The sequence below is a fragment of the Rissa tridactyla genome, chromosome Z, assembly GCF_028500815.1.
Source record: "Rissa tridactyla isolate bRisTri1 chromosome Z, bRisTri1.patW.cur.20221130, whole genome shotgun sequence".
NCBI lineage: Eukaryota > Metazoa > Chordata > Aves > Charadriiformes > Laridae > Rissa > Rissa tridactyla.
The window spans coordinates 85,203,875-85,230,225 of NC_071497.1; the positions used below are offsets into that span (position 1 = coordinate 85,203,875).

General features: G+C 42.8%; 1 protein-coding gene across 2 annotated transcripts in view; it reads left to right on the forward strand.

Annotated features, from left to right (window-relative positions):
- The window catches only part of LOC128902603 (NAD-dependent malic enzyme, mitochondrial-like), a 36,470-nt gene extending 10,209 nt beyond the window's left edge, over positions 1 to 26,261 (forward strand). For both annotated transcript variants that reach the window (XM_054185889.1, XM_054185890.1), the window contains exons 3-16: positions 6,942 to 7,075; positions 8,503 to 8,652; positions 10,391 to 10,466; positions 11,231 to 11,392; positions 11,867 to 11,970; positions 12,318 to 12,427; positions 12,537 to 12,634; positions 13,659 to 13,772; positions 13,865 to 13,979; positions 15,149 to 15,291; positions 18,918 to 19,020; positions 19,648 to 19,718; positions 20,423 to 20,521; positions 20,895 to 26,261. In XM_054185889.1, the coding sequence (XP_054041864.1) occupies positions 6,942 to 7,075; positions 8,503 to 8,652; positions 10,391 to 10,466; positions 11,231 to 11,392; positions 11,867 to 11,970; positions 12,318 to 12,427; positions 12,537 to 12,634; positions 13,659 to 13,772; positions 13,865 to 13,979; positions 15,149 to 15,291; positions 18,918 to 19,020; positions 19,648 to 19,718; positions 20,423 to 20,521; positions 20,895 to 21,044 (1,629 nt within the window). In that variant the 3' untranslated portion in view covers positions 21,045 to 26,261. The remainder of the gene's footprint in view (positions 1 to 6,941; positions 7,076 to 8,502; positions 8,653 to 10,390; positions 10,467 to 11,230; positions 11,393 to 11,866; positions 11,971 to 12,317; positions 12,428 to 12,536; positions 12,635 to 13,658; positions 13,773 to 13,864; positions 13,980 to 15,148; positions 15,292 to 18,917; positions 19,021 to 19,647; positions 19,719 to 20,422; positions 20,522 to 20,894) is intronic.
- Positions 26,262 to 26,351: the final 90 nt, after the last annotated feature.

Genomic DNA, 26,351 nt, shown 5'->3' on the forward strand with positions numbered 1-26,351 from the left:
ACTGTTAGGACAATTTCATTTGCTTAGTACTGGCAATTAAATTGTTATTTATATTGTGGAAATGCTTTGGATTCTCACTCAAGGGCCAGGATTTCTTCTCCCGGCACAGAACAGATGATGCATGAGTAGATAGATGATCCCTGACCTTGGCGATGTCCATTCTGCCATGTAGAGGGGCATCAGCATGCCTTTATCTTCATGGGAAATACGTGACCTGTAACATTATTCGTATGTTTGCTTTCTGTGTCTTGCAGCAAATTCATGACTCTGAATAATTTGTGACACTTTCTGTATTTTAGTTCATGATTTTTCTACCTTGTGGCATTAGTTCTTCTTGATACTCTCTAAGTGCGTGACTGTATCTCGTACAGTTTGTTCCGTTACGCCTTTTTCTACTGTTCCTTTCCTCAATATTGTTCGGTTATTTCATTCTTCGGTGTTGTTCTCTTGTACTGACAATGCCTCTCAAATTTTTAGCTTCAGCAAATATCTTTAGGCCATTGCATTAAAGACGCACGTGCATGCACACATATTTGCATGTATGTATACGCCTGGGCACATCTGCATGGGAATATATGATAAATTTTAAAAAGTAATTCACTGACAGTGTCACAAGTGACAGATGAATCCCGGACCGATTCCTGAGGAACTGCCCCAACTCAAAAGTTAAAGCTCATTGGACAGAATAAACAGGATAGGACAAGAGAATGTGAAGAAGGATTGTATGAACTTGAAGATCTAAAAGCAGTTGCTCCCTTCCACTGCCCTTTCTCATCATGCTGGTTTTGACACGTCTGGTTTCTTTTATTTTAATACTTTTTAGACTCTGTCAGTTGGGTTGAGCAGGCAGGGTGTAGAATGCGCAATGCCTGTCTGCCTTCCTGGGGAAACCAGGGTAAACAGGATGTGGAGATGTACTGCAAATGGTAATTGTCATGTCGCTAAAAAATGCAGTGCTTGAAATACAACCAGCAGTTTCTGATCAGTGGCAAAGAAAGATCCTAGAAGGCAGGAAACTTACACAAACCGCTGGTTTCCTTACACACACACACACACATCCCCAGCCCAGAAGTCCCACTGCCAGTTTTGTGTCCTGCCCAACCGGTTTGGAGATGGAGGGATTGTTGGATGGAGGTTGCACGGCCAGGTTTCTGCAGCTTCTACAGCTTTTACCAACTTGCTTTAGATCTGCATGCTTTTAAAGGGAATAAAATGTGGAAAGATGGAACCGTTTCATCTGTAACCAGCTGTTATCATCTATCTGAAAAGGTGCTATAAGTGCCAAAGGTGGTAGGTAGTATTGCACCTCATTTAACTGAGATCAGCTATTCTGCTCAGGACTCCTGAACTGCTGGGATGGTGGGTGGAGGAAGGGAGGAAGCAAGCTGTCTTGGATTTTAATTTTTTTGGAGTTTTTTTTGTAGGATTAATGCTGTTAAAGGAGAACAAAAGCAATGGCATTTGCTCAGATAGGAAAATAGCAGTTTAATGAAATGTCTCTGAGGTGTTCAGTGATGCTATGTGGTGTAGATGAACCATTTCAGTCATCATGCCATCACGGCCATGAGGCCTCAGCACAAGAAGGACATGGAGCTGTTGGAGCGAGGCCAGCGTAGGGCCAGGAAGATGCTGGGAGGGCTGGAGCCCCTCTGCTGGGAGGACAGGTTGAGAGAGTTGGGGGGGTTCAGCCTGGAGAAGAGAAGGCCCCGGGGAGACTTTCCAGCCCCTTCCAGCCCCTCAAGGGGCTCCAGGAAAGCTGGGGAGGGACTCTGGATCAGGGAGGGGAGCCATAGGATGAGAGGAAACGGTTTTAAACTGGAAGAGGGGAGATTTAGATGAGATATTGGGAAGAAATTGTTTGCTGTGAGGGTGGTGAGCCCCTGGCCCAGGTTGCCCAGAGAAGCTGTGGCTGCCCCATCCCTGGAGGGGTTCAAGGCCAGGTTGGCCGGGGCTTGGAGCAACCTGGTGTGGTGGGAGGTGTCCCTGCCCAGGGCAGGGGGGGTGGAACTAGATGGTCTTTAAGGTCCCTTCCAACCCAAGCCATTCTATGATTTAAAATGTACAGCTTTACGATAACTGTTGGTGTTTGGAAAAAAAACCTAGAGAGGCTGGATGACTTCCTTGCTGGTGTGTGAAGGCTTTCTGTTTCTGACTTTTTGCCATTTTCTGCAGGGGAACGCTTTTAGTTGAAGCCACATCGTAAGGAAAGGACTGCTACTGCGGGTTAGCTAAGTCTGGTTCAACGGCTAAAGTGATGTACATCTGGTTCCACACTTACAGAGGAGGTACAAGAACTGGTGGCATCTTTGCCTGCGGAGAGACGAAGGTCTTTAAAGGCTTAATCACCTGGGGAAGGTCTGGGTCATTTCATGCAGTAGATGGCTGTGCTGTGTCAGCCGTACCTTCCAGTATGCATACGATGCTGTTTCTAGAAGAATAAAGATAGGAAACTGAGTTTAAAAACTGAAGGAGGAAAGAAATCAAAGGAGGTTTCCATATTCCACACTATTCTCATAAACACAGAGAAACTTTGAATCTATGGTTGAGATAGCAAATCCACCTTTGATTCATATGTGTGAACTTTATTTTTTGCAGTGGAGGCGCGTTGTGCAATAGTGAACTTTGTGATTTAGCAAAAGGAAGCAGAGTTAAGAGAAGCAGCCCGCAATCCAATGTAAAATTGCTTTATTTTAAAGATATTTATGATGCTACTTCAAAGCCCATGATATACTGCTGAATGTGATATAACAATGAAAGCCATTTGATTAAATCTTGCCTGTGAAGGCGACTAACTCTCATTTTCCAAACAGTGGCATGTCTGGATATATTCTGCATTTACGTCTTTGTCAGGGGCTTTGAATGGATTATTTATTATAAACTGCACATGTTTTCAGAATGCGTGAGAGTATTTATGGTACCGGGTAAAAGTATCGCCTCCTGTATATATGCCTGCAAGCCTTTGCAGGTGGGGAAAAAAATTACCATCGCTAGTACTTCTCTGCTTGGAAACCTCTCAGTTTTACTTACTCAGTGGTGCTATAAAAATCAGGCTCGCAGGATTCAAGTCTCCTCTTCACCTTCGTGCAAAGTAGGCAAGTAGAATTTTTATATGCTGGTATTTATAGCACTGCTCGCTTTGGGTAGTAGAACCCAGTTGTTAGGTCCCAGCGCCAGATAGTTTGTGGATTAAAGGCACAGTACGTGGTGATTCAATGTGTGCTTGTCTTAACTAAAAAACTGTCAACACTTCATTTTATTTGCCTTTCCTTTTTTTTTTTTTTCCCCCCCCACATCAGCATGTTGGGTTTGTTGCAATAAATTTGTCCATGTGTATTAATTAATTCATTTGCGGTCTTTGAAGTGTGCCGGGTTTTCTCCTAGATGTGTTCCCTGCTCTGTCTGTGCTATCTTAGAAAGGACACCTGTTTTTTCTGAGTTGTAAAGAGGATTAAGGAAACTAATCTAAGCGAAAGGCAGTGGATAACACTGAGAGAAAGGACACCTAGCACCGTGGGTCAAAGGAAACCAAAAAGTGATCCCGGGGACTTAAACCCAAATCATTACAGTATTTAGGCATTTAATCCCAGTGGAAACCAGTGTGAGTTTGGCCCTTGAGAAGGTGCTGGGATCTTCAGTGCCTTTGAGAACGTCAGTCCCAGTGCCGCCAATTGCTGAGTGCCTCTGGGTTCACTGGGAACGGATTGCTGGGTCTGTCGAACCCCACTGGGGTTTATAAAACGAGGGAAAAGGCTAGGAAATTTGTAATACTGCAGGTCTTAGGCACACCAGTTTAAGGAGAATCTCCGTCCTACGAGGTGCTGTATTGGGAACAAGCTGCAATCTCAGATCCGAAACAAAGAGGCAGCTGATGGTCATGGACAAAGATAATGAATGGAAATACAGCAAGTGTTGAAATGGCTCTGGGGTTTTTATAGTGCTGCTCTGGACTAAACTTGTTCTGTTCCAGTTGGAACGAGGATTGAATTTCTCTATGGAGGCTGATGGCATTCAGATGCCTGAGTTAGGTCTGGGCAAAAATTAAAGCATCTTTTAATGTGGTAAGATCTAATTGTCATGTAAATAAACAGCTGGAAGTGCTTAGTACCACTTAGAGAATTCACTGCGTTTAATATTATTGTGACTCCAGATACACTGAAAAACCAGGTTGCCTATAGACTGGAAAAAATGTGAATAAACTGAATAAAGATGGGTAGCTGCTCTGCTTAGTGCTAACCTGAAGGCTCGTTTGATGTTATTAAGGACTCAGTTTAAGGTCACTGGTTTCACTGTACAGGGAAAATGAAGGAAAAACCACGTCCCAGTGTCATGCTAATAGTGGAAATTAGATAGACTTTATTTTTAAGGGACTTGAGAGTTTCTAATGGGATGGATGTGGCTTTTGCTGGTGAGATATTTCAGCTAGTTTAGAGTAAAATGTCAGTGTAGCCAGTATGGTACCACTGAAGGGATTCCGGCCTTTGATATGCCTTAAACTACTCGTATGAGTGACTTTACTGACCAGTGTTTATCTTCTGAAAAGAAACTAAGCTTTTTTTTTTTTTCTTCTTCTTCTTAATATCTTTGGCATCGCTTTTGTTTTTGTAGTGCCTAAAGTAACAGTCAAAATATCAGAGATGTTTACCAGCTGTACTGGCCTTCCTGTCCTAAATCACTGGCGCTGCAAGTACAGTTTGTGTTGAGAAAGGATTGTTTTAAAAAGGCATGAACTGCTGACCGTCACAAATTTAGGGCGTGATTAAGGAAAAGGGGAAGACAGCCGAGATGTCTGTTTGCGCGGTTCGCTTCCATGCAACTTTGGGAGGTGCATTTACATTCCCAGAGAATCTTTCAATATTCCTTGTGAATTACGTAGAAGTGAAAATGAAGTAGATTCTTTGCAGTATAACTAAAAAAAAAAAAAACAAACCCCAAACCAGACATTCAGTGTATATTCCGTGTGGTTTTTTCTCATGCTGGTGCTGCTTCCGTGGTTGTGTTCTCAGTGGAAGCTTTGGATTAGTCAAATCAGCTTTCAGAAAAATTACCATGTGGCTCAAGTGACTGTTACACCCAGCAAAAGACCAGCAGCAAGGGGAAAAAGTTCAGGAATGAGCCGTCATCTGAAATTTATTTACAATTTATATATTGGAAGAATACTTGCGAATAACAATGGTTTGAGGAAAAAAGGGTTTGCAAATGACTCATAATAGAAAAAGGACAAATTAAGTTCAGTAATTTATGGCGAATCTATTACATGGAAGGTTGTCAGAAAGCATCGGTCAATTTTAGGGTTAAACACTACAGTTTGTTGCAAACACAGAAGGTTTTCATTCTTTTTTTTCTTGGAGTAGCTTGCTTTTTAACTCCAAATATTTTATTACTTGAGAACATAGTATAGAATTAGTATAGAAAAGCAGATGGACTGCTTAAATCTGTGTAGTCAAAACAACTGATATTAAATGTGATTTAAGTAAGCAAAGAGGAAAAAAAAATATGTAAAAATATTAATTATTTTAATTATGTTTTTTCCTAAGGAGTAGTTATATTGGTTATAAACCATTCAAGCGTGCTGAATTACACTAAGTATAGACGCTAAATTAGAGGATTTTGGTTAATGGGCTTGATTTCTACAAATACCCATGAAAGTCTATTCAAACATAGGCAGAGGTGAAAAAAATAGATATTCTAATCTGAATATATGTCTTCTAAAGTGGGAAAATATTGTTTTCTTGTGATTCTTCTGATTGCAGGAGGAATTTGGACTGTAATTACGAGGCATAAAGCAAACCTTAAAAAGCTTTTTTAAACCATTTTTTTTTTTTAACTTGGCAGTAAGAATCTGCTTCCAGTGTGGGGAAATTTGAGAAAACGTGCTCTTGTTTTTTAATCTAGCTGCTTTAGCAAAAAAAAGAGTGTTGTTTGTGAGCAGAACTGCTGTTTCTTGTTTCCAGCTCTTTCAAAACATTGCCTCTAGCAGACCTTTCCCTTTCAGATTCCACTTTTTGCTCCCAAATTGATGCACAGCAAAGGTTTTCCTGGGTTTTCAGCTCTTGCGTTCGCGTATATGGATTTAATCATTCACTGAACTGACCCAGTTGGATAAAGTGAAATAAGGGAAGTTTATCATTGCTCTTTTGGAAGTGCCAAACTTAAAGTGGGGTCAGTTGTCGGAAATGGGGTCAGCACTTTGAGCCAGGTTGGCTGTGAGTCTGGACTCGGATCAGTTAACATTTTACAAAGTTACGCCTTGAGTTGACTGTCCCATTGAAGATTTCTCCGCTAGCAGGTAGCTCACAGCAGGCTGTTACGTGTCCGAAGTAAAAAGCCAGTTTTATGGAATGTTATTGCTAAATAATTTAGATCAGTGTTTAAATAACAATAAATCAAACTCTTCATCCACCTTGAAACAGAGAAGAATGGAAATGGTGGGATATTTTTCTGGTGTAACTCTTCTGAGACTGAATTTGTTACAAATAAAGCTTTTTGGTAGTAGACCGTTACAGTTTTCTACAGTATGGAGAAAAAAGCCGCAAATGGAGCAATTCAGAGAAAGCTCTTTGATTGTCAGGACCCGACTGAGTGACGCACATGTTCTTGGTCAACCTTATGTTCCTATGAAACAAGTCAAGAAGCAGCTGTTATTTTACTTTTAAACCTTAGTCTGTCTGTCTCTTAGTTGTTCTCCGTTTTTACAGAGGAAAATGCAATCTGGCAAAGGGTATAAGGATGTGAGAGCTGCGGAAAAGCTGTGGTCAAAAGGGATACCCTCGAAGGATGAGGAGAACGCCAGCAGAGGCAAATATATCCAAACCCTGCCTGCTCTGGCACCTGCCATGAGAAAAGGATGCAGTGGATCGTCTGAAATGGCAAATAGAAAAACATTATAAATAGAAATGCTGCGGGAAGAACTGCTAATTATTTCTCACCTCTCTTGTTTTCAGGGTATGGCCTTTACATTACACGAACGACAGATGCTTGGGCTGCAAGGACTTCTACCTCCTAAAATAGAGACACAAGACATTCAAGCCTTACGCTTCCATAAGAATTTGGCAAAAATGACTGACCCCTTGGAAAAGTAAGCGCTCCTCTGGCTGTGTTTTGTCATGCAAGTTAAAGGAAATTGCTGTAAAATATTTCATGGGGATAACCAAACAGGGTTTCTCCACCTCCGCTGGGCTTTTCAGTTGTTGGAGGCTATTTTCACTTCTGCACAGAAAACTGCTTTCATCAATCATGCATTCATCATGTGGCTCAATGAGGTTGGGGAGCTTTTTTTCTTATATTTCACAGTCACGAGGTAACAAAAAAAGAAGGTGCAGAAATTACCCAGTAACAAAGCTGCAAACCTTGCTGTAATATGTATTACTGTAATATGCATTTCTGTAATGTGCAAGATCTGGGTGGCAGGTTGTTAGAGCACAGAACTGTTGGAGGGGGTGAAGGGGGCAGCTAGCACATGCTAGAAAAATAGGTGAGAGTGAAGGTAAATTGAGGGTTTGATAATTAGCAGTGAATAACAGTATTTATCATATGCAACGGTTACTGCTAGAAAGGAAATACAGGGTTAGAATTTTGAGTCTCCTAATGGAGAATTTTTTTATATCAGTCTTTGTTTAATCCACTGGTTTGGTGAAAAAAATGTGAAGGATTTTTATTTATTTTTTTTTTATTTTTTTTTTTTTTTTTAGAATAGCATGTTTTTAGCAGCCTGTTACTGTTTTCATATAAGCCTATGCGTATCTGCATGTCAAAATACGTGGTCTCCTAAAGGCGAGAGGAGCACTGGAATGGTTTGAGGCTTACTGGACCACATCAAAACTCTTTTGTTCTCATGAAAACGGAAAGATGACTTTTAAATCCGCATCATGTCGTTTGCTGATCTGAAACAGTCATGTCATCTATATTGGCAAAGCGCCCGGTTGCTGTAGCCTGAAACGAATCCCTAATTCATTATCTTTATGTCAAGACGACTGAGTATGAATCGATGCACAATGGATCAGTAGATGAATGTGCAAAAATGCAGGTTTAATTTACACGCCTAGCTAAGAATTTCAAAATCAACTTTTTGTTAGGAGTTAATTTGTTTTACAGCTGTGTTAATGTTAGGATTAACAAGACCTTACTGTCAGGACCTTACTTTTTTTGGATGAAAAATTCTGTCACTGTTAAATTTTATTTTTTTTAAAACAGTAATGAGACTCCCAGCTGCATCCTGTAATAAATCCATGGGTTATCTTTTTATCACAGTGCATGTTTGTGCATTAACTCGTTAGCATGCATGTTATGTCATATCCAGTATTTTCACTTCGGTTTTTAGTACTGCTACTTTCTCTTTTCCAAGTTTTGTTTAGCGCTCAAAGCCTGACTTGTGCAGAAGCAGGAATTTCATGAAGAAATAATATGAAGCAAGTTTGGGTTTTGCTATGACATTTTGTACATTGTTTTAAATAAGCATAAATGTGAAACAATAAGTGATTTTTTTTTTCTTTTGCTTCATTTCAGGTATATCTACATAATGGGAATCCAAGAGAGAAATGAAAAATTATTCTATAGGGTATTACAAGATGATATTGAGCGGCTAATGCCAATTGTGTACACACCAACAGTAGGCCTCGCCTGCTCCCAGTATGGACACATCTTCAGGAGACCAAAGTAAGAACGACAGATATATATTGCTGCTACTTTTATTATTGTTTCCTGCTGATGGCAAAGGATCCCAGTCCTGGAGAGATTCTTACGATGCCCCAAACATAAGAAGGACACGGAGCTGTTGGAGTGGGGCCAGAGGAGGCCCCGGAGATGCTGGGAGGGCTGGAGCCCCTCTGCTGGGAGGACAGGCTGAGAGAGCTGGGGGGGTTCAGCCTGGAGAAGAGAAGGCTCCGTGGAGACCTTCCAGCCCCTTCCAGTCCCTCAAGGGGCTCCAGGAAAGCTGGGGAGGGACTCTGGAGCAGCAAGGGGAGTGACAGGATGAGAGGAAACGGTTTTAAACTGGAAGAGGGGAGATTGAGATGAGATATTGGGAAGCAATTCTTTGGTGTGAGGGCGGTGAGCCCCTGGCCCAGGTTGCCCAGAGAATCTGTGGCTGCCCCATCCCTGGAGGGGTTCAAGGCCAGGTTGGCCGGGGCTTGGAGCAACCTGGTGTGGTGGGAGGTGTCCCTGCCCAGGGCAGGGGGTTGGAACTGGATGGGCTTTAAGGTCCCTTCCAACCCAAACCATTCTATGATTTTATGCTTTTCAGAGCACCACAGTGTGACATCTTGGGTGCAGGAGCAGAGGCCAGTGAGCAGCTTGTGGGGCGAGATGCTGGCAAAGCAGGAAGGGAGAGGCTTGCCTCATGGTAGCTCTGCAGACTCCACTGGGTGCTGATGGTCCCTGTGTTAAAGCTGTGCTACCAGGAGTCAGCTTTCGGTTACTCTGACACAGTAAATACGCTTGGCTGGGATCTGATTTGGGTTCAGCAGTGACTTCAAAACAACCATTCAGGTTTAGCTCTGTGTTGAGGAAAGCACTTCAGACTGGCAGTGATTTCAGCTCGTTTCCACGATACTCTCGACTGCAATTCATAGAGTATTTCTAGAGCCCTCTCGCTTGAGGGCTTTAGTGCTGTGTGGAGGAAGGGCTAATCCTCCACTGCCATGAGGACTCCAACGTGCAGTACGGCTGCTGTGATAAAGACAGTAAGAAATGCGTGGTTTTGCTCCTGATCTGGGGCAAGGGGATGTGAGAGATGTACTGTTAGTTCAAATATACTTTTCCGCTTCTCTGTATGTATTAAGGACCAGGTTGACAACTGTCCCCCTCTAGAAGTTGTCTGTAGAAGAAACAGCAGCATGGGCAGGAACTCGGAAACACAACGCTTCTCTTCACCTCTGCTCCTTTCTGCTCCTTTGCCTCCCCTCCCACGTTCCCACGGAGGAGCACCCAGCAGTGGGAAGCACTTTTCTCCTCCTGGTCTTGGAGAAGACAATATGCTCGTTCCCTGTCTTTCTTTTTCCTTTCTTTCCGTTCCCCTCGCCTTGTCTAATGGCGTGAACGTTTGATTCACTAAGGTAAAGCCAGGCTTAGGATCGTGTTCCCTTCTCATGTCCTTCCAGGAGATATCCTGTCATATCCGACGCTAACACCAGAGGTGTTTCACCCTAGAGGAGTATTAAAGGTGAATATCTGTAGTCGTGTAAAATCCAGGGAACATCATGAAAAGTATTTTCTCTGTGCTCTTATTTTAGAGTGTCAAAGTAGCCAAATAGACTTGTGTATTAGAGATTTGTGTCAGTGATTGCAACGCTTTCAATTTGAAGAAATTTTTACTGGTTGGCATTTAGTTTTACAAAGCAAGGTGAAAATTCTGATTGCCACCTATAAAATATTTCTGCTTTGTTTTTTCTTTCAGAGGATTATTTATTTCTATCTCAGACAGAGGCCACATAAGGTCAATTGTGAACAACTGGCCAGAGAATGACGTTAAGGTACTACCGCTGTATACATTTCTTTCTAGTTGCTATATAATCTCAGTGGAGTTTCTTAAGATTCGTTGGTATTTGATGGAAATGTAAATGCTAAATAATGCATCCTTGGCAGTTACTTGATGATGATGGCAAAATTGAGCTAAATAAGAGAATATGTCTCTTGAAGAGCAGTGCTTTATCCTAAATGGGAGGTTTACGGTTTGAGTAAACAGTAATGGTGAGAACCGGACTTGCCAAATTTCTTGTTTTACTTCATTGTTCTACCTTTTGGGGAGGTTTTGGGGAATGCCCCTCTGGGTTTTACTTATTGTGTTACATAGCAGTAGGAGAGGTGATCTTGTCCTCGGGTTAGGACACAGAAGCGGTAGTTGGGAGGCCCAGATTTTGCCATTAAAAACCTGTATGACCCAGTTGGGTCGAGAACCACAAGGGGAGATGAGGTGAATGATACTTATCTGAACTTTTTGATGTCTGGATTTACAAGAAATGATAAACCCAAGTTACAAGCTGCCTTTCTGCACGGCGGCTTGGATTCTTCCTACTTAGCTTCCAGGGATTTGACCAGTGGATTTCCGCAAAGAAAAAGGAGCATAGGAGATTCTAACATTAGGCGTTATTGCTTCGAGTCAAATATTCCTTGTAATTTATTCCTTAACTGTAAAAAATATACCTGAATTTTTGCCTGGGAAAAGCACAACTGCTAGTACGCTAAACTTTATACATTTCAGTAATCATATATAATTTCACCTGCTTTTTGTTTTCAGGCTGTTGTCGTCACCGATGGAGAAAGAATATTGGGTCTTGGGGACCTAGGTGTGTATGGGATGGGAATTCCCGTAGGAAAACTGTGTTTGTATACAGCCTGTGCAGGAATACATCCGGATAAATGCTTGCCTGTGTGCATCGATGTTGGAACTGATAATACAGTGAGTATGACTGAACTTTGTCTGTTAACAGTATTTAGTACTATAAGAGCAGATTTTTATTTGAGCACTTTTATTTAAGATAAACCCAAATATTTTATGTAAGGGTGAATGATTTGGAATTCACTGTACCGCCAGTTAATTTGTCAGTGAAATGGTGCATTTGGAAGTAATTTGAATGCTGGAACGCTGTAAAATAGACAGTCAGGTTGACCTGACTTGAAGAAGCTGGAAATGTGAATCAGATTTATTAAAGCAGTTTATTGTTCACAGTATTGATTTGTTCCATTTTAAAAGCCGCCATCACCAACCTCAAGTGCCAGCTGAAGTTACTGAAGGGTGATATAGACTGGAGGCAGTTATAGCGGCTATATAAATGCAGTATCTTTTGTGTGAAATGTGTGCCCGTGAACTCTGGGAAGTGTATATTGAGGAAGTGATTCATCCTGCTGCTGTCTTTGATTGATTCTTTTTCAGACGCTCTTAAAAGATCCATTTTATATGGGCCTCTACCAAAAAAGGGATCGCTCGCAGGTCTACGATGACCTAATTGATGAATTTATGGAAGCCATTACAGACAGGTATGACACTGAATATTCTGCACGGAAGTGTGGCCAAAACTGCTGGCAAAAAAAAAAAATCCATAACACACTGTCCTTGGAGCAGTCATTTAAGGAATAAGGACAGGACTAGAAGTCAAGAGGCACGGCTGTGTTTCTGGCTCTGTAGTGATTTTCTCTGTGACCTGGAACATGCTGCTTGTAGTTATCTGTTAAATATGCATGGAACGGAGATGGAACTGTTTTAAGCAGTGAAAAGCCTGAGGACATCGTCTTTCCAAAGATAATTGATTATGCGCAGGATTTGTTTTGAAATTATTTTATTTCTTCATGCATCTAGTGATAGGAATATTTGCTGTGTTCCGTAGGTATGGCCAGAACACACTTATCCAATTTGAAGACTTCGGAAACCACAATGCTTTTCGCTTTTTAAGAAAATACAGAGAGAAATATTGTACCTTCAATGACGATATTCAAGGTATAGCCTTTGTTTGTGTTCCTTAACATATATGCAAAACCCTTGCCTGAAACCATAATCTGCCACGTAGGTCTGTTCACCTCTCCTTAGATTTGTCCTGCTTTTACAGGGACAGCTTCAGTGGCCTTGGCAGGACTGCTGGCAGCACAGAAAGCCACCGGTAAACCACTTGCAGAGCAGAAAGTGCTGTTCCTTGGAGCAGGAGAGGTGAGTTCTCTTAAGGGCTCTCGAACAACAAAAGATTTAACTGTATATTTTCTGATACCGTAGGACTTGTGGAGATTCACGTTCTCTGAATTCCATTGCAGGACTTTTTATATAAAGCCAGCTGAAATACATTAACAGAAGGGACTACCTGCTTAAAGACGATTATTTGGAAGTTTAACATTTGCAAGGACTCAAGTTTTTCACTTTCTCACACGGACTTAAAAAAAAGCATCAGGGACTTCTGCGTAGTTGAAGGGGAATTTACTGTCAACTTATGATTTAGTAAAAAAGGGGGGAAGAACATCCCTTAATTTTTATAGCACTGGAGAGAAGTTACACAGTTGTTTTCTCAGCAAGTGGCTGCTTGCAGCAGACACTAGTTAGTTACTGGGGCCGCAGTGTCAGGACTTGACAAAAGCAATTTTGCTGATATACCAAGAAGCATGTTTTGTGGTGCTGACAAAGTAACTTAATTAGCGGAAAATTTCTCCAGCTGGGGAAGGTCCAGATTGCAGTAATTGGCCAATGGTGTGTTGTTGCCTGAGATCTGCTCTGCACTTCTCTCTACCTTATTTCTCCTGCCAGCCTTAGCAGCATGTGCAGCAAGCCAAGAAAAGGGACGTGGAGGGGAGCACTGCCAGCATCCACTTTCTGCCCTCTGTCTGCAACGCCTGTCTCACCGGCAGCGGGAGCAGAGAGAGGTTCGGAAAGCAGCTGGGCAGGAAACACCAGGCCATGGTTTCTCGACAGGAGGGCTGCAGCACTTACTGTCCGGTTGGGCCGCTTTATTGTGGGTGTGGAACTGGTACAGGCAGGGGGGCACAGTACCCTGAAGAGCCACCTCCCTCTTTTCCTTGAAAACGTGACACTGTTGATCCCAGGAGCGCGTCCCCATTTACGCAAACATTGCTTGTGTCTCAGAGCCGACTCCATGATTTTCGTGGGGATCTTGAACAGGGTGGTGGTCGCGATGACAGACCTCTTTTGTGACTTGTTAAAAATCAGAGCTCTTTTTATCCACAAGGCCGCCCTGGGAATTGCGAACCTCATTGTTATGGCTATGATGGAAAGCGGCGTTTCTGCTGAGGAAGCCTACAGGAGAATATGGATGTTTGACAAATACGGTTTACTGGTTGAGGTAGGGGTGCACCGTGCCTTGAAATACCACGATACAGATAGCCAGCGCTTTCCGCGTCCTTCTCACAAAAAGAATCAACTTTTTATCTATAGGGCCGAGAACAAAAGGTAGATTCCAACCAAGAACCGTTTACACATCAGGCTCCAGAGCAGATACCAAAGACATTTGTAGAGGCAGTGAATGTACTTCGGCCTTCAGCTATCATTGGTAAGTAAGGTTATTTTTGTTTCTGTGTTTCCATCATTTGGTTATTTGCTGCGTTTAATTTGCTAACGTGGCTCCAAAGAGGTTGGTGACAGTGATCTGCGTTTCTCCTGTAAATAAAATGAAAATGTGAGGTCAGTTTTCAGCTTGAAAATATACTGAGCTGCAGGTTAGCTCTCAGTGCATCCTTCATTGTAGCCACGGTGCTCCTTCTGCATCTCCTGTCCTTCTTAACTGCTTCCTCTAACCCTTGTCCAGCTGGTGTTGGACCTGTCTTAGAAAACTCTGAGCATGTTCTCAGGGACTGCGTGGCCACAACGAACTGAAACTGTAATGAAGGGCACTAAGAGCCAGGAAGACAAAAATAGAACCTTTTTTTTCCCCAGACACATTGCCTACCCCAGCAGCAAGGGAGAGAGCGAGCAGTCACAAACGCTGCATTTTCTGCTTTACAGCAGTTCCCTAATTTGAATGATTTTAAATTTTTTTCTGACTTTCTTTCCCCAAGTCAGCTTTTCTGGCCAGAATCTGCCAGCAGCATGGCTTGAAGGAACTGTTTCATACCGCAGATCACCAATCCCTATTAAATCACTGACATACGTCGGTATTGATTTATAACTCTGGCTGTCTGCAGAGGTCAGATTACAGGTATTTCTTGGTACAACTCTGCAATTTCCTTTGCACATGATTTATTTGGAAAAGAAAAGGTTTTTTTGGCTGAGTCGCTCAAGTTTGTAGCCGGTGTACAGATGTACACCATTTTACGTATTTGTACCTGTGTGTTTGGATGGGGTCAGAAATACCAATATCAAGGGAATGTGCGTTGCATCGTTAACAACCAGCTGGAATGAATCATTCTGGAGAGCCTGGCGTTCCTGCTTGCTTATCCAGGGCAGTGATAAGTGTTCTTTATGCAGATAAATACAAAAAAAACCCTCATGTTAAATAGGCTTTTGGAGCACATTAATTAGATGTTCCTGTGAAAATGAGAATTTTAAGCAGCCGCTAACAGAGCGGTGCCCGGTTTCCGTCTCCTGCTGCTAGAAAAGCCTGCGATGCTTTACTCTGAGCGGGAGACTTCAGGGGCGACATGAACTTAATCTACAGTCGCTGTCATCTGCCCTGAGGCAGTCCGATATTGATTCTATTTTTATGTGTTTCCGTTACTTCAGGAGTTGCGGGAGCTGGGCGGCTCTTCTCTCAGGATGTGATCAAAGCAATGGCCTCTATCAATGAGCGACCCATAATATTTGCACTGAGTAACCCTACAGTGAAAGCTGAATGCACAGCAGAGGAAGCGTATACGCTAACGGAGGTTGGTAGAGTTTAGAAATGTTGACCTCTTGGCACCTAGCGATAGAATTCTTTACTGAGTGTGAGAATGCAGGAACTCAAATGATTTTATTGTTGCTCGGGCTTACTGACATAATAATACAGTTCTGGCAAAAGGAAATGGAGGTGATTTGAAAAGAAGCCTCGATATTTTATTTTTTTTTCTTTAAATAACAACATTTTGCAAAGCTTAAAACAGCCTAAATGTTGTTACTTTGTAAAAGAATGGCCACTAGGTACCGTGTCATAGCTTTGCTCAATTAACTGTTTTCCACCACGCTGTGTGCGTATTTTGGTTTTTAAAGAAACACCTGATGTTAACAGCACAACAGAGACTAGGTGCAACCTTTAAAACGTAATGGCTGAGTGAAGTCCGTAAAACAGGTAACGTCCTTGCATCAGTCCAAGAATTCTGCTTTGCACTCGGTCATTTCCTAGTGTCTGCAGGTCAGAAGTTGGGTAATTAACGGTGACCCGTGAGGACCTGTGCTTCCAGTGCAGGAGTCTGGGGTGGCCCTCTGTCCTCGTGTTCCCCTCTCGCCGCGTCTGTCTCTCGTACACTGGCACCACCAAACGTCGACATGAGCGAACCGAGAATAAACACACCTCGTTCTGCACCATTACCTCAAAGCCATGACGCTGGGGGGTTGTTGGTTGAGGTTTTGGGGTGGTTTTTTTTTTTTTTTTTTTTAATAACATTATCACCAGTGCAAAACACCGCCTTGGTTTTGCTTTTAATGAAGCACGTCTTTTATCCTTCTGCGCAACTTTTGCACTTCTTTGAAGAGAGCCTGAGGGGAAGGAGGTAGCGTCAGGCAGGCAGAGCACTAGCTGTAACACTTTGGCTGGTGATGCCTTTCCTTTACACTGCAGACTGCAGATCGCTGTGGTATCTCCCATCCACAGGGCCTCTCTGCAGACTTCAGGGGTGGAACTTGGGAAAAGACTTAATTTTTTTTTTTTTTCTTTTCTTTTTTAAATACAGTCGTAAACTAAATGACTTGTATGTGGAAATGAACAGGTGGAGATCTTTCCCTGTTTCTTCATGCAGAGCTATGAGCTCCTTCCTTCCACTGTTAGTGTGGTTCAGTTTCCAGCGTTACAACCTCGGCTTCCCAGTGGGAAGGGTAGAACTCTGTCATCTCCAGTTGGCACACAGATTCTCGTCTGTATTACTGGGCCCGTCAGCTTGGAGGGAACTCTTAATACAGAGATTTGCAGGTCCAGAGCGAGCCCTGGGCAGGAATAACAGCCTCTGGACAAAATCTAGACCTTAGCTTTTAGTAGTAAATGAGAACGCTTTCAAAGGAAGATGGTTTAATATCTCTTGGATATCTTGCATTAGCCAGAATAGTGAGTTGGGCAGTGCTTCAGTTTATAAAATTAAGTTCCTGTATCTTGGATAGAAAGTAAACAAGAGTTAGTTATACAGCCAAGCCTTCAGCTGGCATAAATAAATGTAAAAACTACAGGCTGAAGGAGGCCAGCAGCACTGTTAAAGGGAGAATCAGCTTAATTTTTGCTTGCACTTTTTATAGAATATCAACAGAGCAATACGTGTTCTAAGGGAAGAGGCTCACGTGTTCCCCATGGCTGTGTCTTAGTTGGACCTCAGGGGGTTTGTCGCTATCAGGTGCAAAAGCAGGATGGTGCTGGTTAGATTCAGGTGTGGTAACGTGCCTTCACTGAAGTACCTGCGTGAGCTTCGTGCTATTTAGAAAGTTTGTGCCAAACGGAGAGAGGATCTTTGGTTTTTTTCCTGTATTGGATGCATATGTCCTTTCATTCATGATTTTCCATAAGTTGTTATGTATAGACATGGGTTATTTGGACAGTCAGATATTATTGGTCAGTGAATGAACAGGTGTAATTTTGTTCCAGTCCTTATTAATAAATTTTGTAGTGTTTCTGGCTCTTTTAGCCCTTTAGACTTTTCTGCATAGAATCACAGAATTGCCTAGGTTGGGAGGGACCTTTCAGATCATCGAGTCCTCACACTGATAAAAACCATCACTAATCTAACCCATGTCCCTCAGCACCACGTCTACGTGGCTTTTAAATACCTCCAGGGATGGTGCCTCCACCACTGCCCTGGGCAGCCTCTTCCAATGCTTGATAACCCTTTCAGTGTAAAAATTTTTCCTAATATCCATCCTAAACCTCCCCTGGCGCAACTTGAGGCCATTTCCTCTTGTCCTAAATATCTAATACTTGTTTTCATAATGCCGTTTAGTTCGCTGAACTGTACTCAGTTTATCCATAGTTTGCCCTTCAAAATATATATTTTTCCCTTCAAGATATGGTAATTACCTAGGAAATCCTGTCCGACTTTACTTACTTTGTCGTTTAACTAACAAAGTTTGTCAGGCAATTAGGGATCAGAGCTGTCACCTCATGTGTCTCCTGGCCTCGGGAACCGCCTAATCCTGGCGGGTGTGAAATCTTAGGCTGAACTGGGAAGTCAATAAGGAAACAAAGAGATCATCACTAACCTTTTATTCCTTATTCTTTTTCCACTAGATGGCACCTGTAAAAGCCTGACCATGCTTTCGTGCCCTCTGCCAGTGTGCATTTCATGGGCTTTTGTTGTGTTTTAATTTTCATTGTCTTTGGGGCCTGTCCTCGACCGCATCCGTATATTTTGTTCCCTACACAAAAAGGCTGTTGTCAAGGGTATGCCCTAACATTCAAGCGTAGCTCCTGAGTCTTTAGCTTTTTGGGTAAAATGTAATGGTCCTGGGGAGCCTTAAATATTTTAAAGTAATGTTATTAAACCTGTTACTCAAAAGAAAGTAAAGATTTTTTTTTTTGCTTACAGGGGTTTTACCGCTTGAGGAAAGGGTCATTTGTCTGGAGGGTATATATCATGCTCCAAACTCTGGATTTGTTTTAATATTTTGTGCTGATTAAAATCCTTTGCAAAGGAAGGATAAGCAAACCGCGTTATTCACTCCTCTCGGAGCTCTCGGCAATAAAAGCATGATACAGCAGTCCTTCCTTTCGTCCTCCCACCCATCAGAAAAAAATGACCTTTTCTTCTTGTCCTTCTAGTCCGGTCTCCTTCTGGAAGCGGCCGTTATTCAGCTGGTTTTGTCCGGTCCCTACAGTGGTGGGTCCTGGCTTGTGGCCATGGTTCTTGATACATGGTTATGGTTATAACCATATTAACACACAAGTACTTTATTTTGTGTGTGAGTAGCTCCCCTAAGTCTTTGCTGGCTTAAAGAACAACGAATGGTAAAACAAACAGATAATTCCATTCCTTAGAAAGCTGCACCATTCAATGTGCATGCTTCCCTCTTCTGCTTTCCACGTGTTTGCCGCAGAAACATGCGGATGCTTACCGGTTCTTGTATCCCTTCCAGGCCCTACTGGAAAGAGGGGGTTTGGTTGCTGTCATTCTGGGATTGTAGAAATTGAGGCAACAAGGGATTTAAGTATGTGCTTGAACCCAGTTTGAACCCTTTTTGCATTTGGCTGGGTGGTCGAGTCCCTTCCTGACTCAAGTCCTGGAGCTGTACGGGTCCCTGTATTTCATAACGACTGGATTTCTCCGTGCTGTTGGCTCTTCAGGAGCTCCCTGACTGGGATTATTCCTGTCTTCAACAGGGTCGTTGCTTGTTTGCCAGCGGCAGTCCCTTCGACTTGGTGACTCTGAAAGATGGAAGAACCTTCAAGCCAGGCCAAGGAAACAATGCTTATATTTTCCCAGGTAATAAATAAAATTATCTTCCTTTAATCTTTCACACCAGGCTATTTAGCACCTCTTCTTGAGCTCCCTTGCTCCACTAGGCAGTTAGTGAAGCAGCATGAAAGAGGCGTTACCAGCATTTAAAGCTGAGAACTCAATCAGAAGAATGAATGAAAGAAAATGGGTTAAGGATGGATGTTAGGCATGTGCAGCTATATACGCGACATGCACGCAGTGAGCTCACCCCCCTGAATATTTCTAAGAGAATAAAAGGGTGTTACTAAAGGCTTTGAAAGCTGCTGCGTTACGGGCTTTCTGCTTGTTTTGGGGGGGAAGGAGAAAATAAGTGTCAATACGCTCCTCTTGAAGTTATGTCCGCACAAGTGGGGGTGCAAAAGAAGCACTAGGGATATTTCTGTGCCTTCCTCTTTCTTTCCCTTTCCTCCCTGAGCTGTTAAGCTCCAACCCCTTGTCAAAAGCCACCTGTTACGGTAAATGACTAGCACGCGTGGTAATAGTTACGCGAACGTGTGTCGAAAGCGATGGGAATATTTTTAAAACTAACATTCTAGATGACTCGCAGCTTCTCGGCAGCAGGCTGCATATTTTAAAATGATGTGGCCCTAATTGGCAATAATTTTATTGTAGGCGTGGCTCTCGCTGTGATCCTCAGCAGTGTTCGACATATTAGTGATAAGGTTTTCCTAGAGGCTGCTAAGGTAAGTGTGGAAGCAGAGTAGGCTGTGGCTTCTGACACGATGGTGGATGGGCAATTTCTCAAATCTCGCTCAAACTCTCTGGTTTCCTGATTGTTTTATCCTTCCCCGATGGGAAAAAAATAAAACCAAAATGGATTTTGATCAAACAAAATCGTGAAAAATACCAGCTTCCACTGCAAATTTAGTTTTTCATCCCAAACAGGAAATCTGCCCGGGTGTAAATTGCCTCCCAGCCTCATAGGTCTGGCAGCAAACCTGTCACCTCCTCCCGCCCCGCTCTGGGTTCCCCAGCTGGTGGTGTGGTCGGGGGTGCACGTGGTGCCCAGGCTCCCGCCCTCTCCTGCCTTTCCACTCCGGAGCGGGAGCACCTACCATGTTGGGGTAACCACTGAATTAACTGGCCAAACCACGTGGGCAGTCCTGCAGGCGTGTTACGCCCTTCTAACTTCCGTGGTTATGGGTAGTTCAGCCTCCAAAAAAGTAGGATCTCATTTTGTTCAATGCTTACAAGCAGAATTTGCTGGTACGGGCACAGATTGCAGACTTCATCTTTGAGAATTTGGAGATTTTAACTGCGTTATTGTAGTGCTGTGGGAGCGCTCGGATAGTAAGAACATCACAACTTGTTTCTCTCAGGTGTTTTAACATGTCATTGATCCCATTCGGGATGCCATAAATAGAATTTGTTTGTTTCTCTAACTCAGGCATTGACAGAACAGTTGACCGATGAAGAACTTGCACAAGGAAGACTTTATCCTCCACTGTCTAATATCAGGGAAGTTTCTATTTATATTGCTGTCAAGGTGAGTATGAAGCATAAGAGTGGATTGTACCAAGAGTGTTTTATGTGTACGTTAACTTGCTGAATCGCACCGTATGACCCTTGAACACTAGGCGCTTGGGCACAAAATACCCAGTTCTTTGTGCCTTTCCTAAAAGATACTTAGAAAAAACTTGGGTTTGTTGGATGCTTCAGTTTGGCAATGATGATGGGCCAAAATTATGGTCCTTTGGTTTCTGAAATCCAGTTTTCAGCTCCCTGGTAAGACATTCAGGGATTATAAAAAGACTTTGGTGTTTGTCCAGTTTGTGAGTCCTAAACGTATTGCAGGGGAAGCGTGGATGTTACATGAATGTAGTAAAAGGCACAAACTGCATGGTGGTTTAACTTTTCAGGTTATGGAATTTTTGTATGCAAACAACATGGCTTTCCATTACCCTGAGCCTGCGGACAAGAACCGTTACATTCGATCAAAGGTTTGGACCTACGAATACGAATCCTTCATGCCAGATGTGTATGACTGGCCTGAATCTAAGGTTCACTGATGCATCAGAAGACCGCACTCCTCAGGCAGTATGTTCTACTCTGCAGGGATCCCTTTTTCAGACCAGTTAAAATCATGATCTTTGAGTCCTGTAATTTATTTTCGCTCGTTTTGTTGTCTTTTTTTCCCTTGTACCCTGTTTTTCACTTGGCGTAGATCTCTCCCCACTCTCCCAAGGACCTGATAAACTGTACGGATAATGACATCTGTCACGGGAATGAGAGAGCTCTCCAAAATTAATTTAAATAATGATAGTGCATTTCTAGCTTAGAACCTGCACCGCACTAAAGAATTCCATTAATGATATTTTCGCTACGTGCGTTTGATGATGAACTATAGCTCTCTCATCACTGCTGACTTCCAGAATGATTTATTTCTGCTTTTAATAATCAGTCTTCTACTTGTCGTAGTGTTGTCACACTGTGACATCACCAGAGAGCATTTGTCAACGAAAAAAAGGACAGCTTAAGACAAATTTAACAGTCTAATGGGCTTTCTGTTTTGTCTGATGTTTAAAGATGTCCAGACTTCCTTGTGGCATTGGCTGCTCTGTTTCTTTGCGCTTTGAAGAGCAGCGTGGTGCGCACACGTGGAATCTGCAGGAACGTTTGTATTCCGTGTTTCCATCGTTGCGTAAAATCTGTTATCAGGAAAAAATGTGAACTGGTAAAATTATCCTTGGAAAGCCTGAAAAATAATATGAATCCCTTAATAGCACTTAAAAACAAAGCTCCGCTGGTACGTAATAAATTATATCACGTAAAGGCAGGATGGGAAGTAATCTAGGGAAATCTGTTAGAGATTTTTACAAGATTTTCTTCAGTGGACTCCAGGGTGATGTACCAAAGGATTTTTGTTCCGTTTGTTAATTTTTTTCAAGGTTCTAAGTTGTTTTCTCCCTTGCATACCCTTTTTCTCGCAAAAAGACTTGTGTGTGGTGTTTTCATGACGTCGCTGACTCAAAAACTCCTAGGTGGTCTTGTTTGCCACTTCGAACAACCCCCCCCGCCGCCCCATGCAGGTGATGGAGCTGAAGCAGAAAGTGGTCCAGGCAGCTATTGACACGCACATTTCCAGAAGTTTTGACTGAAACGTTTCTTTGTGGTCTCGGTCCGGTATGTTCAGTTTGAATACAGGACTCGAAAGATCTTAGATGCTCTGAGTTGATCACTTCGTCTCCCTCACTCCATTTACAGGTTTAGTTTGTTAAGTGTTTTGTGTTAAAAAACCAAAATCAAGTTTTCGGATCCCTGGGAGGGCGTTCAGGGATTGTAAAAAGACTTTGGTGTTTGCCTTTATCCAGTTCATGAGTCCTAAACATGTTGCAGAGTTGAATTTTTCCTTGCAGTGAGTCTTACTGCACCTTTGATATAGATACCACGCTGTGCATTCCTTTTCATTTTGTTGGCATTGGGCTTGAGTGCCCTCCATTATTTTGTGTTAGCGGGCGAGGACGCACGGTGATAGTTACAGCCGGTGGCTTCTCTAAATCTGGTCTCTGTAACAAGAACAATAGTATGTCAGGAACAGAAATAAATACTACGTGCTGTTCCGTAGTTTGCTGCTTCAAGGCAAAAAAGGACAAAAATAAATAAATAGAAGAAAAAGGGCTATACTGGCAAACTTGAAGCCGGAATCCAAAAAGATGATGAAGTAAAGCTTGCTCAGGATTTACCCATGGCAAGCACCTCTCTCGTATCCTCGTTTATATTGGAACATGCCATCTCCGCAGAATGGGCCCAAAATAGAACAGGGAAAATAGTCTCTGAACCGCCTTCGACACGGTCTCTGTTGCTTACTGCCGAGGCTCTGATTTTAAAACGAAGTTGATGTGTTAGATGAAAACAACAGTAAACTTTGGGAAGGCTTTCCCTAAGTGAGGAGAGAAGACTGATTATATAAACACAGAAAATAGTGATTGGGGTGGGAGGGGGGGGGGAAACAACTGCGTATTCAAACTGTGGTAAAGTGCTGTCTGGTGGGGCTTGAAATGCGACGTTGCCAAATTGGGCGACGTACGTGGTTTGCAACTTGTATATGTTAAGTATATGTACAAAAAAGACCAACACACACGTACGGTGTTTTTACAAAGAATGTTTTTTTCATCTATTTTTGCTATGCCTGGTTTTTATTGTATTTAAATTTGTGATCTTACCGAGAAATTATTTATTTAGTGTACAAATTCTTTTTACCTCCGCAAAATTCGGCTCCAGCTGAAGCCTGTTGCAGTGTGTCAGTGGAGTTCTGCATCATTGGATTCAATTTATCTTGGGAACGCACACTTCCTCATTTCTGCCAACACACTAATTAGGCAGACGAGTAACTAAAATATCCCATGCACTGATCCTGTGTCCCGGCTGAGAATGATCGCAGAGGCAGGGCAATCGCTCCGTAAATATAACTCTGTCTTACAAAAATAAAGATCTGCATCCATCTATTCGGTCTGATTATTTCTTTTTCAGGCAAAGTAGTGCAGTTTGTGGTGAAAAATCAGTGGGCATTGATAATACTCAGGAAAAGCTGCTGCTTGGGGAAAATAGCGTTACCTGTGCGCAGTAGAGCCTTCCTTTGGGTGATTTGGGTTCCCAAAGGGAGTTTTCCCGCGCAGGAAAACGGCAGCGGCCGCTGCCAAGCCGAGGGAAGGTGCCCGTTTCGTGAAGCGCGGTCCTTTCCCTCCCTGCTGTCTTTAAGCAGGGATTGTTCAGAACCGGCCGCAGTGGGATTTTCCTAAGGACAAAGTGTTCCTGCGTAATTTTTCTGGAAATCCTACTGCACAGGTGAGGGGAAAAAAACAGTCAACCGACTGGGAGGCTCCGGTTGCAATACAGCCCTGCCCTGATGGGGCTGTGGATGTGTTGGAGCTCTCGAGTAGAGGAGAGCCTGACTGTGTCTCTCTAACCTCTCCTGGTTATGGCAGCTAAATGGTACCAGTTAGACTTCACCTACGCACACGCACCTGGGGACATTGTTTAATTGGGTTTTGTGGATCTGTAGCTTGCAATATGGACACAGCGGAATTTTACCTTTAATGTATAACCGTTGTTTTCCGTTAGCAACAGGTAATGTGTCAGCTCACAAAATTTAAAGTGCATTTCACTCTCCCTTTTATCTTTTTTTTTTTATTTTTTTTTCAATAAAATACATAGATTCATGTTCAATATTGTGTATTCTTCAGATCTAATTAATCTGAATTAATTACAGCTGCTAATCTTGCTGCTTAGTAAGGAACCACAGTATACTTTTTTGGTATTCTACTTAACCTGATGTTTTCTGTCTGCTGGCTTATTCAAAAGCATTTACCGGTTTTTATTTATACAGAAAACTCTCTTACGCAGTATGCAAAGGGGAAAAAGTTGTCCCTGGGATGCATTTTGTAACGCTAGTGTAAGTTAAGTTATACTCATCTTAAAAAAAAAAATATATATATATATATATTACCAAAAAGATGAGGAGTATTGTAGCTCTTCACACAGCCCTGGTGACCTTTGCCCTCCAAATGGTAATAGAAGTTCGTCTTTCATGTCTCTTCTGTGAGGATACTCTTCTGGATGTATAAAACACTTCCGAGAGGGTTAGAAATTCCCACTGAGGTTATAGCTCCATTTTTTCCAGGTCTGGTCCAAGACTTGCTTCCTTAAAATCAACAGGAGCGGGACTGAGCCTCTTGGCAGCAAGGTATAGAAATGCCACGGGGAGGAGAAGGAGGGTAGTTAAGGGAGCGCAGCCTTTTTTTATTAAATATGTATATTCTCGTTCAAAGTTGTTATAAAGGTTTGTATGTTCCTGAAGCATATGCCCGCGTGCCAATAATTGACATGTAGAGGAAGACAATTAAAATGTTGTATCTAAATAGATTTTAAAACCCCGATGTGACTCCGCGCCTAAGTTCTTGGTTATGTTTGTGAACAGTGATGTTTCATGATGTTGTGTTTGTTTTCCGAGCCTAAAACGAAACGACACTTCACGTGCGGGTCGGTGTTTAACAGGTTTCTTGTGGTAGGTGTGTGTCTTCTCTGTACTGTTGTTTCCAGCGCGCTGTTTGGCGGGAAGGGGCAACGTAACCCTTTGTCGCACTCCTCTGGTGGTAACTGTAAAGATAAATGATAACACCTTTTAGTTTTTCATTAGCAGCCCTATTTGGTGACTGCTCCTGTGGGAGGGTGGGGATCACTGTTGTACAGCCACAACTGCGAATTTTAGTTCAGCTGACTCTGGGCCTAATTAAACCCCAGTTGTCGTCTTTCATTTGCTCCGGGTCTTCTGGACTTCAAAGGTGCAGGTTTGAGCACCCCTGTTACTGGGATAAAAGGTGTGTATGAGACTCTGGGGTCGGACCGCAGGAACAGCACGGTTTGGACTCCCGTTCTGTCTCGGCTATCAATGCTATTCCTGAGTTTAAGAAAACCACTGTTATTTTGGGACTCTTTGAGATGATGTGTACTGCTGTCCCGTTTCATAACAGCCGTATGCAATAGTCAGGGCCCGGTGTTACATTGAATACTGGAGCAAGGAGAAAATCTAGAGCAAAGCTTTAATTGTACCCGCTTGACAGCTGAACTTGAGCAATGTAACTCCGTTGCCGCCGGTGAAGGGACATCTAATTCTGCGCGCATCTACCTTGACCTACCTACCTACTCCCGAAATACCCATCACCATGGCATCGGAACGCCTGCAGATGTTCTGGCTGAAATTCAGCGTTCCTCTGCTCCGCTGGGAGACGTGCCAGCAGCCAGACGGTGGCCGGGGAATCCGGTACCTGGTGGCAGGATTGGACCGTGGCTGCAGGTGGTGTCGAAAGCTCTCCCCCATCGGCGTCTGCGCTCCCCTGGGCGGGACGGGGCTCGCCCAGCGCCTTCGGCTTTGACTTGCCCATCCTGTAGTTCCTTTCTAATGGAAATGGAAATAAAAACACTTTTAGGACTACAGAAGCATTTTGTCAAGGAATAAAGTGTCAAAATAACGTACATTTATTTCTATCTTAACCATATCTACCTTAAACAAATAAACGTTAAGTTTGCTGGAGCGCTGCTGAGAACAGCTCTGGCTCACTCTGTCCGGGTTTGTACCTGGGAGGGTCGTTGCTCAGCTGAAACTAAAATTGCATTTAAATGTGAACTGGTTGGGGTTTTATTTTCCCTCCTTTATAATGTTGTAACTCTATGGAAACGCGTGTTCTGGTCTTCTATTTTCTTAGTAAAATGCATTCCCTTTGCCTAAACCACGTTTGATTTTCTTTATTCCGGCGGAAAAAAAAAAGAATTACAAAAATAAGGCTTGAGCTCTACCGAGTTGCCGCAAGCACCGACGT